At 39.0% G+C, this 18079-nt stretch overlaps 1 protein-coding gene across 3 annotated transcripts; it reads right to left on the bottom strand.

Moving 5' to 3' along the window:
- Positions 1-209: 209 nt before the first annotated feature.
- GLYATL3 (glycine-N-acyltransferase like 3) lies at positions 210-16949 on the bottom strand. Of its 3 annotated transcripts, none has more exons than XM_001498549.4 (6): positions 16804-16949; positions 12675-12791; positions 8152-8259; positions 7283-7409; positions 4367-4493; positions 210-2170 (listed from the first exon to the last, which is right to left on the bottom strand). In XM_001498549.4, the coding sequence occupies exons 2-6, from the start codon at positions 12750-12752 to the stop codon at positions 1744-1746; spliced, it is 867 nt and encodes a 288-aa protein (XP_001498599.4). In that variant the 5' UTR covers positions 12753-12791; positions 16804-16949; the 3' UTR covers positions 210-1743. The 3 variants fall into 3 exon arrangements, with proteins under 3 accessions (XP_001498599.4, XP_070100811.1, XP_070100812.1); XM_070244710.1 differs by having other exon boundaries at positions 12675-12780; positions 16804-16890; XM_070244711.1 differs by lacking the exon at positions 8152-8259 and having other exon boundaries at positions 16804-16925.
- Between the last annotated feature and the right edge of the window lie 1130 nt (positions 16950-18079).

The raw sequence follows: 18079 nt of genomic DNA, 5'->3' as shown, positions 1-18079 counted from the left end.
CTTATCTTTGTAGTTGGGATTTTGTGACCTCCACTGGGATAAGAAACTAATATTTTCTATATGGCTGAGTAACTATGCAGACTAGACAAATCCAACCATTGTGTTTGTGCCCGCTTCTACTGCAAACGCAAGAACACAGCTCTTCCTTTACTGTTCTCAGAAGATACACAAGCAATTTGAACTCAAATTAAGAAACACTGACAAGGATAAAAGACTAACGAAAGTACTGTTTTATTTAAGCATTTAAATTTTGTTTACAAAAAAGATACATGGTTTAGTGAAAAGAATAGATTGAAATCTAAATAACAACATTCTGGCTCAGCCTCCAGCGCTGATTATCTACATAATCTTTTTCTTTTTTTGAGGAAGATTAGCCCTGAGCTAACATCTGTGCCCATCTTCCTCTACTTTACATGTGGGACGCCTGCCACAGCATGGCTTGACAAGCTGTGCAAAGGTCCGCACCTAGGATCTGAACCTGTGAACCCCAGGCCGCTGAAGTGGAATGTGCAGACTTAACCCCTGTGCCACCAGGCTGGCCCCCTACACAATCTTGAAAAAGTCATTATGTTCCCTGGTCCTCAAACTCTTCATATGTAATAAGAGAATTAAAGTTCATTATCTTATCAAAATTTATGAGTATATACATATGCATATAGAAAATATGAAAGGAATGTACATATACATGGGTGTATGTTAAGTATGTAAGTACAGTGGCCCTATGTGTCTGTGGGTTTTGCATCCGCAGATTCAGCCAACCGTGGGGAAACTGACTGTTTTCATTGCACTACACCATTTTATACAAAGGACTGGAGCATCTGCGGATTTTAGCACCCCAAGAGTTCCTGGAACCAATCCCCCACCAATACAGAGGGATGACTAGACGTCTATATGTGCATTAGCACATCCACATTCACACCTATATATGCATCTTTAGCTTCTTATGAGAAAGTAGATTACAAACAGAGGCTGGAATCAGTGATAGGTAAGATGGTCCAATCCTATGCCGACATCATGTGTTTCTAACATTTAAAATGCCCATATCCTCCATCTGAGGCAACTGAGCAGTGGGAACTTGTCAGCAATGCAAATTCTCAGGCCCTACCGAATCAGAGACTGTGGGGGAGAGGCCCAGCCAATTGTGTTGCAACCTGCCCTCCAGGTGAGTCTAAAGTGCACTAAAATGTGACAACCACTGCAATCAGACGTTCTCAGGGAGTAACTACCTGCCAGTCATAGGCAGAAGTGGGGAGCCAGTAACTAGAGGAGAAAAAGCCTGATATTCTACAGAGAACTCGGGTAGAGGCAGTAGGGACCGAGTTTGGGCAGACACAGCATGGGCGAGCACAGGGAGTGTTACTTATGGTAGGAGGGAAGCGGTGTGACTGTGAGAATGCAGAGCAGAAGCCCAAGCAGCAATCATAAAGCAGTTCATTTGTTCTCATGCAGTCACATCTGCTATGTGCTAAGAGCTGCTGGCTTTAGAATCGTTTTCCTGCAGTGGATCCCAAGAAAGATCATTATCCTCTCTTCTCAGCCACAGCTACCTCTGACTGCCCCAGTTATTACTGTGCAAACCTGAGATGGGGAGAGTAAAGGCTCAGGCTGATCCGGCATGTTTTCTCCAGACCCTTTTCAACAACCCAAGATTCTCCTGATTGCAGTTTTAGTTTTCCCCTTCTTGGCAGCTAAGGAATGTGTGTATGTTTAGTGAAAGGACAAAAATTCTTAGTGTTTTATGGGCTAGAGGTGAACTTGGCCAGAGAAAGTTGCAGGGGTGAGAATGAGCCGATGAAAACGACAAGGCAAGAACTCAGCATGGACGCTCTTCAGGAGGCTTATGGATGCCACGTTGTCATCCAGGACATTGCCCTGAGAGGGGAATCCTCGGCTCTGTAACTTCCTGGCCAGTGTGAGTGCCACCAGCCGGCTATAACCTTTCCTGCGATGCTCTGGCAGGGTATAGCCATGGCACATGGTGGCAAACTGGTCTGTGAGAGACCAAGAGACTGGGTCTCCCTTGTCATCACGGACACACACACTGGGGAAGCAGGAGATGAGGTTGGCGATGTATTGGAGACACTGTTCATTGCCACCCCGCGACCAAGTCCGGTTGAGTAGATCAGCATCAGCAACACTCAGGTAGGTTAGTCGTGGAGAAGACCCCATTCTAGAAGAAAATGCCATGAGAAGAAATATGAACTTGGGATCGTGCGACTACAAACAAGTACTTCTCTTTTATGCTAATTCAAACTGAGAAACCATCGCAGGGATAGTGCCTAGCCAATACCTAAGCATTTTCAATGTTAGAATCCATCACTCCCACTTATAAACATCTTTCAGGGTTTCACTTCTGATAGTACAAAATACTCATTATGCCATATTTAAGTCTTCTCTTCTAAGTTCATGCCCATTTGTTATTGTCTTCAGTATAGATCAAGGCAAGTATTTCATTTTCCTGTAAAACAATTCTAAGACTTGCTCTTAAGTCCCGAGTCTGTTGACACCCTTTCTGAATCCTTGAAGAAGTCTAGATCCTTGGGCCCTAATCTTCTCCTTGGTTAAAACAAAAAAAAAGTTTTAAGATAGAACTTCTATCTTTATGCATCCATGCCCAGAAAAGAAATACAAATTGCTTAACGTTCCAGGCACATGGAGAGACTCAAGAAATGCTAGTTCTTCCAGATCTGCCCTGAAAAGGTCTGCAAAAAGGTCTAAAAGCCCATGGTGTTAAGACAAAGATAGGAATTGGTACAATTTCTAAGAACTGAGATGGATTACTTAGTTGAAAGCCTCTGGGGCTGGTTGTGCTTCAAAATTTGCTTTCACTCTTAAAGTTATCAATATTGTGAGACCATCCCCAGCGATTGTTAAGAGACTGGTAAGGTCATTCTTGCTTTGATCTTCTTTATGAAGCACCAGTTTGTGTTTTCTTTTTATTAGTGGTTCGGCAGTTTTAGCTCACATTCCAGGCATATTATGGGCTCTGGCACTAAATCAATCATCTAACCACTAAGCTGGGGGAAAGATAAATAAATACAAGCAATAACTGGCTTAATAGCATTTTTAACTTAATTTTTGAAAATGAAATTTAGAGGCTGGCCCTGCAGCCTAGCGATACAGTTCAGCACGCTCCACTTCCACCACCAGGGTTCAGTTCCTGGGTGTGGATTCACACCACTCAGCAGCGGCCAAGCCGAGGCATCGACTCGTATATAAATAGAGGAAGATTGGCACAGATGTTAGCTCTGGGCAAATCTTCCTCAGCAAAAAAACAAAAAAAAGAAAGAAAGGAAAAAAAAGAAAATGAACTTTAAAACAAGGGCAAAGAAGCCTCAGGCAAAAATGTCACTGCAAATAAAAACATTGCCAAGGCAAACGTTCTGGAGTAGTTATATTGGAGACTATGACCTTGTATCTGAAAGCCAAATATAAAATAAAATAGAGTGTACAAATTTGGCTAATCACTTAGGTGTTAAAGACATATTGTCTAACTTCCTACACAGAAGAGATCCATTCACATCAAAACCTGGTTTTTAAAGGACTGTCTGGGGATAGAGGACAATTTTAAATAACATCTCAGGGATATGACAGACCATGGGAAATTCAAACTCTAACGGACAAACAGCCTGGTTTCTTCAACATTAAGTAATATAAGACATAAAATAGATGAAAGGGGAATCTATCAGTCAAAAGAAACTTAAAAGAGCTAGTAATCATATAATACACACAGCCATATAATATATATTATAATGTATGAACTTTATTTAGATAACCAGTAAATGACAGAGCAGGGACTCCACGGTAAGCAGAAAAGAAGAATGCAGAAACAAACTAACAAATGTTTTGGAGGATTGGATTCTGGAATCAGACTTCTTGGGACTACTTCCCACCTTTACACTTTACTCCTGTGTTTTACTTCAACTCGGGTCCAAAAGAAAAGAATAATAGTGCCACCTTACAGGTTGTGGAAAGGATTCAAGGGGTCATATATTTAAAACATTTACTGCCTGGCACGTGAGAGCTCAACATAAGTCAGTCACATGCCTTCCTCTCTGAAACAACAACAAACAGTAACAACAACCTTGGACTCAGACAATAGAGCTCATTAAGAATTTTGAGGGAGGAAGATACCAAGGAATTATTTCTCCATGCATACTGTGAAAATGCAGGACAGTGAGTTCATTTATTACTAGGGACAAAGACCCCGATTTGATTTTGCAGGAAATTATGAACAGCCAAGTACAGCAGAAAGGAATAAATGCACACTTAGACTCAATGGCCTAAACCCGAGACGCCTAAGTTACTGCTATTTGTACTTCCGTAGAGTAAGTCCTATCCCAAAGCAGAAACTCGGTTCACCTACAGGGAACTGGTGTCTGGCGGAGCTGAAACAGGCGGGAGGTGCACGGCCTTGAAGGAACTGAGCTTTACATCCAACCGCTTTGACTCAGCCACAGCCTTGGAAACACCATGTAACTCACTCTGCAGCCCTGTGTGTGGAAACACATAATGAAAAAGGGGGGCATTTTATTTGAAAACTCAAAAATGAAATTTGTTGCAGTATTTTTATCATCAATACCACCCCGTTATCCTGACCGCTATGTATTTTTACATGAATTATTACAGCTACTCTCTGTCTGATTTTCAAACTTTGGGTGGGATTTTCAACCTCCCCTCACGTTGTCCACCGTGATCATGATCTTCCATGGAAATTTCTGATGTGAATATCCCTTGGTAGTTTGGAATTTCTTGTGGGAATTTTGATTTTTCTGACTCCTCAGACTATTCTTAAGGGAAGGGACATTTTATAAGCTCTAAAAGTCTACAATCTACCATGCAGCTAGAAGTGTAAGAGAGCTTAGATTTATTTGGCACAGCATTCTGACTTTAAAGACCCTCTGCCAGCCTCTTGCCTAAACGCACAGTACAGAAATATCAAGGTATAAATTTCATGTTGGTGAGATTTATCCTGAACTTAACTCAGCCACTCCCACCCATTTATCATAGCTATACTATATTTATATTACCCATAAATCTTTCTTCAGTACTTGTATACAAAGCACTGTAATGGGCACTGCTTCACACAGGGACATAAGAAGAGTCTGGTCTCTGTTTTGATAGAGCTGATGGCATGGCAGGTTAGCTTCTCTTTACTTAGAGCTGACTTGCTCTGCTTCTCCTAATCCCCATCTGCCCTATCCTTTCCGGTCTGGGTCCTGATGGATTGACTCCTCTAGAAATGGACTTTCCCACTTCCTTCCATATCTAATGGCTTGTTTCCTCCTCCCAGTAAGTCACTTGCTCTTGAAAAATACGTGAGTGGGAAGCCATGTTGAACATAGTCAGATATCTGAGCTTTGGCTCCTTCCTCAGGGAGTTAAGTCTAAGAAAAGATAAGCAGGTCTTCAAGTTAATGCTATTAAAATTATAGATGCCGTGGCTAGCATCCCATATTATAACACTGAATTACATGTAAGTAATTAAAAAAACTATCTATGAGACATAGTTAGTGCTAACCAAGGGCTTTTGGAATTGTTCATGATTTGTGGATGTTATGGAAACAGCACTTTTTTAGGTGCTCTGATTAAGATTAGTAAAGATAATGGTGACTTCTTAGAAGCTATTCAGTATTCCAAGGAGATTACAGTTGTACAAGCTTACAGTCAGGAGACGCCTTCAGAAGCCACGGCTAATGCCTGCACTGACTTACGTGCTAAATGAGGGGCCCTTACCACTCCAGCTGTATTAGGTGCTACTCATTCACATCTGTCCCCATCAAACCTTCAGGAAGGATGATTGGGTCAATTTAGTTGACTATAACTGACTCACGACTATCAGCTCAGCCTTCTAAAAAAAAAAAAAATATTGACAATTACAGGGATATTCACTCCGTTTTTTTTTTGAGGAAGATTAGCCCTGAGCTAGCATCTGCCACCAATCCCCCTCTTTTTGCTGAGGAAGACTGGCTTTGAGCTAACATCCATGCTCATCCTCCTCTACTTTATATTTGAGACACCGACCACAGCATGGCATGCCAAGCGGTGCCAGGTCTGCACCTGGGATCCGAACTGATGAACCCCGAGCTGCCGAAGTGGAATGTGTACACTTAACTGCTGTGCCACAGGGCCAGCCCCGGATGCTTGCTCCTTCATGATGCACTCAGGTGATTTGAGATAGTAGGCCCACAGCACCGAAATCCATCCAATTACTGTGATGATTTTTCACATCAAGGAAGAGATACACTCATTTCCACACTAAAGTAATATTGGTGGGAAAATTTTTCTACAATTGCTAAGTGAGTGGTAGGAGCATGTCTCACTTCTGACTGGCATAACTGGGGAAAATCAGCATAAATGGGGTAAATCTTAAAGGTGAGAGAGAGTTTAGAATTTCCTCCATAAGTTCTTTTTGAATATTTGCAAATGGATTTTATACAACATCCCAAGTCTTTAGGTTATGAATATGCATCAGTCATTGATTGGAGGTTGACAGAAGCTTCCGCTTGTGAGAGAGGTTCAGCTGTTTGTGGCTGAAAAAAAGTAACCAGACTTTATATTTCTAACAGGGGGATCCCTACCTTCCCGTAAATGATCAGAGAACTCATTTTGCTGGAACAGTTATTAACAGTAACTTCATTGCATGTTCAACCCCCAATCATTATGAAAAGTTGAAAGAGTAAATGATACACTGAAGCTGAAACTGGCCATCCAAACTATTAGAAATCTTAATTTGCTTCTGTCTTGGCAAAAGTCCTTCCACTAGTATCAATGGCCACGCAGTTATCTCCTTGGAGCTCACTTATACTCTTTCCCGAAAAATCCTTTCAGGAAATCCTATGCAGATCAGTTGATTATCTCTTTCTAGAATCATTTACTTCAGAAATAAGGAAAGGCTTACCTATTGGCTTAGACTTAGAGTTATTCTAAAAGGTTGTGATTGAAAAAGGTTAATAGTAATAAGGAAAAATATGCTGTGATACTCACTGATATCCATATCATGGTAACAGTGGGAAAAAACATGTCACTTAAAAGAAGCCCCATTTAAATGGCCCCTGCATACCCCAAAGGCCAAGCCTCATTAGGAGTAAAAAATGTGTTTTTACAAAACTCTAACACCTAAATTGTAAATATATAAATGTATGTGTGTGTATATATATGTATAGTCGTGCATATGTGTATATATACCATACATGTGAAACATGTCATATCTATCTGATATATATGACAAAAAGGAGAAAAAAAAAAAAAAAGACTGCTTAGTGCCTTGCACCTGACCTCACCTTGTATTTGAAAAACTTGTTCCCAGTTGATAACATCACATTCTTCCAACAGCCGTTGGTAAGCCCTAACATCCTTGTAGAATACAGCATAGGCATTAGTGTAATGGTCCAGGTTATCTGTCTCAGCCTAGGACAGAAGACATAATCATAAAAACATAAACATGTCCTCTAGGTAACTCAAACGCTAGCTAGATTAGACCCTGTTAGCTGTGCATGGCTAGATAATTTCCATTACCAAAATTAGCCACCTGCAAACGATGGCTAAGTGGGAACGTGGCTGATAAACTGTAGTGAATGACAAGACAAATTTGGGGGCTTTTGCTTGATTATTTCTTCTGGTATTAGGGAGGTTTTAAGACATTCATTTCACATTTTTCTAGGATTTTGTTTATACAAATAAAAAGGGTATAACTCAATGAATCCATCTGCAAGAATCAAGTAGAACTCTCAGAACTTTCTTAACAAGGTCAGGGAAGCACATCTTTGAACACTTGAGCCTCTCTTTGATCTCAGGGGTAGAATGGGGCAGATAATTGTCTTTGTCAGTCTTCTTCTATATTTACCCACATGACCAAAGACATCCATCACAAGGAATCACCAACCCAGTGGAATAACTAGTATGTACAAGTCTGTATGCTTCCTGCCTCTAGAGACTATGAAACACCAAAGAAACACTTCCATCGAACACACGCAGATTAGACATTTTCCATATGTCTGATAGTCCAAAGCCAGTCAAATTAGAAATGAACAGTGAAATATGCAGCTTGTTAAGCGCAGGTATATGGCAATGATGGTTATAATATCCCCTTAACCTGTCTTTTCTTTCCAGTGGATGCCAACTCTTACTTTTTTGCCTTTCAAAATTGTACCTCTTTCTGCCGCCGGGTGATAACAGCTTTGAAGTCTGGCCATGAATCCAACACCACTTCCTTTTGGAAGGGATTCCCACGATTTATGTTCATCACTGCTCCATAAACCTGAGCCAGAACCCAGAGAGACAAGCCAATCTACTAACTGTTTCAGTTGCAGATGACCCTTTTCACTTCTTTTTCTACTCTAAAATTGTGGCCATGAGAGGAGAAATTATGAATATATACACACATGTAATAACATACAAACTTCTCTCTTGTTATTTCATCAGTACACATGAAAACTGGTAAAAAGTCTATGAGGGCCTATGAAAAATCTCCCTAAACCCAGATTTTACAGTTCAACAGTGAGAGATACTAAATCAACAGGCTTACTAGATGGGTGCTTGGCACATAGGTCAGCAACAAATACTTCCTGAATGAATCAGAATCTTATGTATGGATTTAGGGCTCATACATCTTTTAAAATCCCATAATAATTTTTGTGCTCAGCTGCTGAAGTTTATTATACTATCTGAAAATACCCTGTGAAGTACAAGTGTTCCTTCAACCCTGAATTACAATTAAACATCACTTAAGGGTAAAATAACTCCCTACCAAAAACAAAAAGCCCAAAACATCCCCCTGCATTTCAGATTTGATGGAGCAAGGCTCTGTCAATATTCCCTGAGGATCGTACCTACGTCTCATTCATTATTGTATCCATGGAGTCTGACATAGCTGATCAAATGCCTGTTGACTAAACATTACTGAAGTAATATTAGAATTCTGCTCTGTGGGCTTTCACATTTTTTCCTCTACTAAGAATCAAAGGTGTCTGTCCTGGGGCCAGCCTGTGGCCAAGTGGTTATGTTCCTGCGCTCTGCTTCGGTGGCCCAGGGTTTCACAGGTTTGGATCCTGGGCACAGACATGGCACAGCTCATCAGGTCACGCTGAGGCGGTGTCCCACGTAGCACAACCAGTGGCACTCACAACTAGAATCTACAACTATGTACTGGGGGGCTTTGAGGAGAAGAATAAAAAAAAAAAAAGGACATTGGCAACAATTGTTACCTCAGGTGCCAATCTTTAAAAAAAAAAAAAAAAGATGTCTGTCCTACAAAACAACTTTCATATGTTATGTGTGTACTTACAGAGAAGAGAAAGCTATTGTGGTAATGAGGACAGCTGAGATATAGGTCAGTATTCGTGGCAGCATTTCCATAAGAGCCAAAAACTGGAAACAATCTAAATGTCCATCAACAGTGGAAAAAATAAACTGTGGCATATTCCTACTATGGCTTACAAAACAACAACATAACATTGAGCAAAAGAAGCTAGATACAAAAAAGATACTTGTCATTTGATCCAACTTATATTAAATTCAAAAACAGGCAACACTAAATTATGGCTTAAGAAGCCAGGATAGTGGATCCTTTGGGGAGAAGGGAAAGGTAGTGACAGGAAGGGCACATTGCGGGGGAGAAGGAGCGGCATCTGAAATAATGTTCTTAACTGGAGTGGAGGTTACACAAATATTGCTCTGAAAATTCATTGAGCTACATAATTATGTTATGTGCACTTTCTAGTGTGTGTTATACTTCAATGAAAAAAATTAAATTACAGGGGCATTGGGACCTATAGTTTTCTTTTTTTATCACTATCTTAATTCAAATCACTCGCCTAAATGCCTAGAACACTATCCAACTCTTCTGTCTTACCTCACTCCAATTTTCTCATAATGTATTTTTCCAAATTTCATCTGGCTGATACTATTGTGTAACATGGATCACACTTAGTGAAAATCCAAGAACTAAGGTAACCTGGAAGTGTCATGCTTGTTTCTGTTAATCATTAAATTCGGGGGCTGCTAATCTTACATACACAGAATACATTTATTAAAATGGTTTACATGAGGAAACCATATATCCTTATTCAAGAATGGAGCTTAAATATGATTGGAATGTTCAGAAGGTTAAAAGGAAAAAACTCTCTTCAATATTCAAACTCTGAAAGAAATAAAAAACATAACTTGTTTGTAAAAGATTTGGAACCATCTGAAAGATTTGGCATTGGTTGAAAACAAACAAACCCTTCCAATAGCTCTTATTAGTTAATTAATTAATTTATTTATTCAAAGAGTGAATGTTGAGAGGAGATAGGAAGTGGCTAGGGGGAATAAAGATGCTGGAAAAATGAGCACTTAGAGCTTGTAAAGGAATTTGTGAGGATGTTTAATCACTTAACCACTAAGGTGAGATTATAAAATACATAGCTATAAATTCCAAAAAATGAAAGAGGGTGGACAACAATACTATCTTTTTATTTTCTAAAGGACTTAGTGTAACTGAAAGGCTGTTTTGAAAGTACGGTCAAAGATCCAAAGCCAGGCATTACATAACAATGCAATCATTGAAGTAGGTTAAAGAGTTCCAGGCATAAAAGCCTCAGTGTATGGAAAATGAGAAATTGGGAGTATCAAGTTAAGCAGCTATTAAAGAGAAGATTAAACAAGGAAGGCATCGGTTTGTACCTACATGTTTCCTTTCGTTAACTCTGACTTCAGATGGTGTTATGAGAGGCAAACATTTCGAAAGAACACTCAATTTTGAATCTGATTACCTGAATTTAAATCTCAACCCTAAGACCTAGAGATGGGGAAGTGGCTTAGTAATATCATCTATAAAATTATAATATAAATATCTGCCTATTCAGAGGTATTAACATTACTGAAGGGTTAGTATTACGGAGGTATTAATATTAGTTTTTATGATGCTCAAATGAGACAGTGTGAAAGATATTTTCAAAAATTATACTTACTATTCAGATCAAGTCAAGTAATCTGAATTCAGAAGTCTTTAAAAATAAGATCTGAACAGGTAGGGAATTAGTAACTGTTATATAAAGCTTCTGTTTACCAATCAACAACAGTTTACTGAGTAATTATTATGAGCAAAGCCCCATGCCAAGCACTGTGGGAAGACTGAAAAAACTTCAACGTCTATACCTGGGCATCTGGGAGCTAAACTGATGTGGGAAAAGCAATAGATATGAAATCAAAACAACCGAGATTTCAGTTCTGCTTCTTTACTTGCCATGTTATCTTCTTTAAGCTTCAATTTATTCATTTATAACATGGGTTAATAAACGTTACGAAGTTGTTGGAAAAACAAAAAATTGCAATTCTATGTATGCTAGTGTACTATCCAAGTATAATATTTATAATCTAGGGGCCAATCATAATGTTGATGATTATAGCATCTTTTATGACCCTGTGAAGGTCACCGAAACCTTTTTAGTTCTCTCTGGCAAAAGAGTAAGCCAAACATTGTCATAGCAAAGTAGCCTACCATCTTATTCCACTTATTCGCCTCCGTGTCAGCATTCAAAACAGGAAAATTTGGATCAGTGTCCATTTGGTTCTTTTTCAGCCATATGATCCCAAATTATCACTCAGATTTTCCCTACCACATATAGTTAAGCATGATCAATAGGCGAGATGACTAGATTTTAATCAACTCAGTGCTAGAGGACATTCTCTAGATTATCTTCATTCAAATTTTAGTGTGAATAAGGATTATCCAGGGTGTTGGAAAAATTACAGGTCCCTGGTCTGTCTTTAGAAATTATGATTCATTATCTCTCTTCTTGGTTATTAGCATGCCACTCACATTTTAAAATCACTGTTTGTAGAGGTTTTTCTTTGCTCAAGAAACTCAGTCCTCAAAGACAATTCCATTACATTTTGCATTTTTTCGCCAAGTGCTTAAAATATTTCTAATCTTACATTTATTAGTAATCTTTGATTAATGTCATCTCCCACAGTAGCTCTGAGTTATCAGCATGCTCTCATGGACTTTTAGAAGACTCCACAAGTACAGGCTTGATGACTAACAAAGCCATTGAAAAAACTTCAAAAGTAAAGATCTTTAAATAAACAGAAAAAAACTTTATAATAACCCCTAAACTTCAGTTCCATTGTGTACCTACACCATGTTCTTACCAGCAGTGCCACCCAATCTCTACTCTTCTGCCACTTAAAAATTTTAGAAATCAAATTTACCTTAGAAATACTCTAGTCCAGCATTACTTAAATTTTCCTAGGAGTCGTCTAGAGCTACTGGCAAAAATATAAGTTTCTGGGGGCCGGCCTGGTGGCATAGTGGTTAAGTTCGCACACTGCACTTTGGCAGCCTGGGGTTGGCAGATTCGGATCCTGGGTGCAGATCTACACATCACTCATCAAGCCATGCTGTGGTGGCATTCCACATACAAGATGGAGGAAGTTGGCACAGATGTCAGCTCAGGGCCAGTCTTCCTCACCAAAAAAATAAAAATAAGCTAATTAAAAAAAATAACCTTCTGGCTCATATGCACAATCCATTGACTCAGTCTCTAGCAGGAGGGGACTGGGAAGCTGTATGTTTAAGAAGTGATCACAAAGAAGTTTATTATCAGAAAAATGTTGGAAACAGCCACAAGTCTGACAGTATTTCACAGATTAATAAAATTAAAAAAAATAAAACTCTTAAATTTATAATACCTTGAGTGATTCAGGAAAGTGACTCTTCAACATTTTTTCCAGTATCAGTAACTTGGTAGAACAGCTTAGCACCAACATCTTCTCCAGAGCTCTAGCAATTCCACACCTAATCAAAAACTTGAAGGTATATGTTTAATTTTTGCCTGTTAACATTCGACTCTACCTTGGGATATCCTTGAAGACCTGTTTCCCCTGGGTGTAATTCTGGATGCCATTGCTTCCTCTGAAGATGGAAGGAGGAGGAAGATAGGGAGGCACTGGGCTAGGTAAATCAGAGGACACATGGAAATGGAGAGTGTTGCTGACCTAACCCTGGAAAGCTGTGAGTTTCTATGCTGGGTTAATCTTCCTATTATACACGTTCACTGTACCCTAAACTCTTCCTTCAGGACACAAGAACAGTTGTAATTTCATATTTCTTTGTGTTTTCTTTGATTTAAGTCTGTCTCGAGTAGCCTGTGAGCTGCATGAAGGAAGGGCCCACATGGGCTTTGCACTCCACAGCATCCCCAGCACCCGCCACAGGGCCTGGCGCATAGTCGTGGGCATCTAAGTAGTTGTTGAATGGTGATATGATGTTCGGAGTAAGAGTCTTAGGGTTAAGCAGAGAAACTTCTCAAGGACTTGAGTGGGTCAGGTGTCAGGTGGTTAAGAGGAGCAACTTGGAGAGAAAAAGATTGAAGATGAAGAAGCAGAGGTAAGCAAAGGCTGAGGCTCATTTTAGACAGATGAAATTAAGGAACGAAAACCAGCCTAAATGTAATGTACGTAACTTCATTCCTTCTAATGCAATTATATTTTCTACATTTGGGGGCTCCATCGCTCCTGCTTTCTGTTCCCAAGAAAACTTTTTTCCTCAACATGTCAATCAGGTCTTGAACGAATTAAAGAAAAAAATATTTTTTCTATTCAATATAGTAGAGCTTATCCACTCACTCTTAGCAGCCAGGCGCTAGGACGCAAAGATAACTCAGCTGACACAAGAACCTGATGCTTCTAGGATTGAGGTGGGTCGTTCCTTTACAACGCAATTTCCAGACAGAGAAAACTACTTGATTTCCTTATGTGACATCTCTGTGTGGCTATAAGATACTCAGAGTGGCATAGTGGTTAAGTTTATGTGCTCCATTTCGGTGGCCCAGGGTTCACAGGTTCAGCTCCCATGTGCAGACCTAGCACCACTTGTCAAGCCATGCTGTGGCAGCATCCCACATAAAATAGAGGAAGAATGGCACAGATGTTAGCTCAGCAACAATCTTCCTCAAGCCAAAAGAGGAAGATTGGCAACAGAAGTTAGCTCAAGGCCAATCTTCCTCACCAAAAAGAAAAAGAAAGAAAGAAAGAAAAAGAAACATCTACTCTAAAACTCTATCATACCATTTATGTGAGTTTAAGAAGCATGTTCCCTACAATCAAGCCCTGTGGGCTCCAGTTCACTGAGTGGTACACCTGATGTGTCTGTATTCTCTGCAGGAGTCAGAAGAGATACTAAGGGCCAAGTAGCACCTGAAAATCAGGCTTCTGGACCCTGGTACTCATACTCTGAGACAATATTAGGAACTGTGAACAGATCAAGTTTCCAGAGTCCAGGTTGAGCAAAGGAAGGAGAAGTGTAGTGATCATCTCTTCACCCTGTATCTGCTTGACTTTTCACTCACTTCATCTCTAAACAAAACTTTAACTTCTTAGGAGATCCTCATGTTAAACACATTCATTTATTCTAATTCAATATCTTTTCAGGGAAAATTAAATGAAATTATTTCAAAAGGAAGGCGATCATGTGTCTCTTATTACGTTTGATGTCTATAGATTTTTGTGTGTCCTAATACATAGCAAAGTAGCTGCTGCAAAGAGTAAGAATTCTAAGTATTTGTTGATGGTTTGTTTATTTATTGCCTGGTTTGTTCCCAAAAGGATCTAAAACCACTTATAAACATAGGTAAAATATATGAAGAAAAATTAATTTTAAATTAAAATTCAGGCAATGGGAAAAGGAGGAGGTACAAAAGCAATCTGGAGTCAAGAGTGAGGTCCGTAGGGAAAGCCCATGGAGTGCAGTCCTACATATAGAGTTGATCCTCTTTGTTCATGGATTCCATATTTGTGAATTTACCTACTTGCTAAAATTTATTTGTAATCCCCCAAAATCAATACTGACTGTGCTTTTGCAATTGTTTGTGGACATGTGCTGAATAGTGAAAAATTTGAGTCTCCCAATGTCCACATTTTCAGCTGAAGTCAGAGAAGCTGACTTTTTCTTCCAGATCTCATTCTGTAAACAAGTCCTATATGTGGTTTATTTAGTGCCATGGGTTTTTTTTTTTTTTTTGGCATTTTTTGCCTTTTGTTGGTGATTTCACAGTTTAAAAATAGCCCCCAAGCATAGTGCTTAAGTGCAGTTTAGAGTTCCTGAGTGGAAAAAGCCTGTAACGTGCCTTATGGAGAAAATATGTGTGTAAGACAAGCTTCCTTCAGGCATAAGTTATAATGCTCTTGACTGTGGGTTCAATGATAATAAACCAACTATATATATTTAATGATATGTCTTTAAACACAAATACACATAATGTTTCCTGGGACTTTATTGAACATAACTACCGTGAACAATGAGAATCCACTGTACTTGCAGGAGGTGAGAGCCTATTTTTTACCCAAAGTTTTCTAGCAGCTAACATTGTAACTCTCTTGTCGAAGAGAAACAAACATGATTAGTTACAGGATTCAATTTGCCCATAAAATCATCCTTAGCTCTTTACCATATCATTTGCTTGACTTTCTCACTTGCACCATCTATAAATGAAATCCAGTTCCCTAACTTCTAAATAATCAAAACCCTCCTTGATCTGGCTTCAAGATACCTTTCTAGACTAAGATGCTATTTCAACTCACAAATTACTCATGGTGGCAGATATTGGTGACATTAAAATGAGAGAGACATTTCTCCCATGGATTCACACAGAGAGGACACTATAATTAATGAACAACACTGGGCCATATCCTTTCAGTAAACGGTGATGAATTTCATAGGAGATGTTTCTTAAGGTTGGCGCCTGAGCTAGCAACTGTTGCCATTTTTTTCTTCCTGCTTTCTCTCCCCAAATCCCCCTAGTCCATAGTTGTATATTTTAGCTGTGGGCCTTTCTAGTTGTGGCATGTGGGACGCCACCTCAGCATGACCTGACGAGCAGTGCCATGTCCCCTCCCAGGATCCGAACCAGTGGAATCCCTGGCCTCCGAAGCAGAGCACGTGAACTTAATCAGTGGGCCACGGGCCGGCCCTGGAGCTTTTTTTAATTAAATACAGAGATACTTTTTACAGGCCACAAAACAAAATGCAGAAGTTCGCATTGATGCAGAAAATATTTTTTAACACATTTTTGAATTATATTAGACAGTCATCATGACTACTTTTAACTCTGAAAGCTGCATGATCAGAATGTCATATCTTTATCACTCAATTATAAATTCCCCATAATTAATGTGCTCTAGAATTGGAGGGTAAAGTTTTGTAAATCCTTTAGCCAAATTGTTATCAACAATAGGGTCACTAATTGAAGTCTTTTCCAAGGAAAATAACCATATTTATAAGTTTTAGGAACTAAAGTTTCTTTGCAGCATTTAAGCGTCCATCAGCACACAGCAAGATCCTAAAGTATTTTATTGATTAATATTAATCAGACAATGAAAACATGACACTCTCCTGGGAAGCTTTTAATCCTTATAAGATCTCTGTTTTTATGGTGTAATGAATCATTTATAATACAACGGGAGTTGTTTGTTAACAAGGGAAAAAAGTTCTTTTCTTTTAAAGTTCTTGATATCCAATGCTAGTAATTATTTTTCAGATGATGGGTTTTCTGTTAAGAGGGATTTCCCTCTTATCTGTTTCTCTAGTTGTGCCCATGTCACAATGCAAAGAATTTTATATTTTGTAATGCTTATTTCCCCATAACCCCCAAAACCCCAAAAAAACAAAAGCAAAAAGAAAATATCTTTTCCCCTAAACCTGATTAATTTATTCCTCCCATATGATGTCGAATTTCATCTCTCCTCTCTCTATTTCTTCCATTTCTTCTTGTGGTTATAACCAGTGATTTGAAATTTAATATTTTAATAAATAAATGCTTACCTGCTACTGAGAGTTCAGTCTGAAACTGAGACCTTCCACCGCGTGTCAGTGCAGCGGCTTGTTCTCCATAAATAGTCAGTATTCTTCAAGCCTACTTCCCTAATTAGTCCTTAGTGAGAAAAGGAGGGAGAGGGAAAGCTGTCCACACCTGTACAAAGGGAGGAGCTTATGATGTCAGGTGAAAATCGTCACATATACCACGCAAGTGTTTTCACCCCTTCTCCTCCTTTCTATCGCATTTAGTCTTAGGGTGTGAAAGCCAATGAAAACTAATGTTGATTTAGAGATGGACATTTTCTAGATGCAGACTCTATCTGTCAGGATCTTGTGGAAGGGAGTAAAAAGGAATGGGACCCAGGTAAATGGGGTATGCTAAGAAAACAGTATAGTGGTACTGACCCCTTATATATATTTATCTATCCTGAAGAAAATGATTTTGCTGTCTTAAACTTCCAAGGCTGGAAGGGGGTAAGCGCTAAAGAGGAGACTTGTGGAATTGAGAGTATTTTTGAGAATTTTAAATCTTTTATTCTCTTCTTTTAAAGGAAAGTTCATTCAGAGTTTACTAGCTTCCTTCAAATGGCTGCAATTTGAAGCACCGTATAAGTATTTAAGTGGGCATCTTGGCACACAACACGATACCTGAATAATAAAAGCACGAATGTCTCAACAGCTTATGCAGAGTACTTTAGCTTGAATGTGGTCTCATGGGACGATACTGTTTACCATCTTTATGTCTCATAAAGTCAAGATCAAATGAAGGGGTAAGTTAGGGCATTCTTGAAGATGTTGGTTTAAGTAATATAGTGGGTAGTTGGCAGTTGAAAATGACTGGAGAAATTGTATTAGATGACAATTACTGGATGAAAAAATGAGTATTTTTGATTTTGGCATATTGGTAACTTTTTTTTTTAAGATGTTACTGAGGGCAACATATATCTGTGCATGGCCCTAAGGATCCTATATAAATCTAGTCTTTTCTAAGTATTACTTGAGGAAAATCACTTGAAAAAATGAACGGAAGCTGTTATTTGTAGAACAGAAACTGGATTAGATATGAAGCACGATATCAGAAAAAATCTTCAAAAGTTCGGGGTCAAGTTATTTATGGACTGAGAGACATATAATTGTCTTCCCAGGTTTAGACTATACCCCGTTCCCAAGTGCATCCAAAACAGAAACTTCTATTGTTTTTTCAGAGTTCTTTGCTCCCTATAAAACATCACAACTAATTAAATAAAAATTTGCTTTTTGCCATAAGGAAAAATAACCAAAA

This window comes from Equus caballus, chromosome 20 (assembly GCF_041296265.1).
Source record: "Equus caballus isolate H_3958 breed thoroughbred chromosome 20, TB-T2T, whole genome shotgun sequence".
Classification (NCBI taxonomy): Eukaryota; Metazoa; Chordata; class Mammalia; order Perissodactyla; family Equidae; genus Equus; species Equus caballus.
The sequence above is the reverse complement of the archived record's forward strand: the minus strand, read 5'-3'. Positions and strand labels throughout refer to the sequence as shown.

Bases quoted from the DNA above. Each gene is read 5' to 3' on its own strand.
- GLYATL3 (XM_001498549.4), bottom strand. From the start codon at position 12,752: ATGTTGGTGCTAAGCTGTTCTACCAAGTTACTGATACTGGAAAAAATG. The intron at 8,260-12,674 runs GTATTATAAATT...GTTCTGGCTCAG, and splicing joins ACTTTCCTGAATCACTCAAG to GTTTATGGAGCAGTGATGAA. The intron at 4,494-7,282 runs GTGAGGTCAGGT...TTCCACACACAG, and splicing joins ACAAGTTTTTCAAATACAAG to GGCTGCAGAGTGAGTTACAT.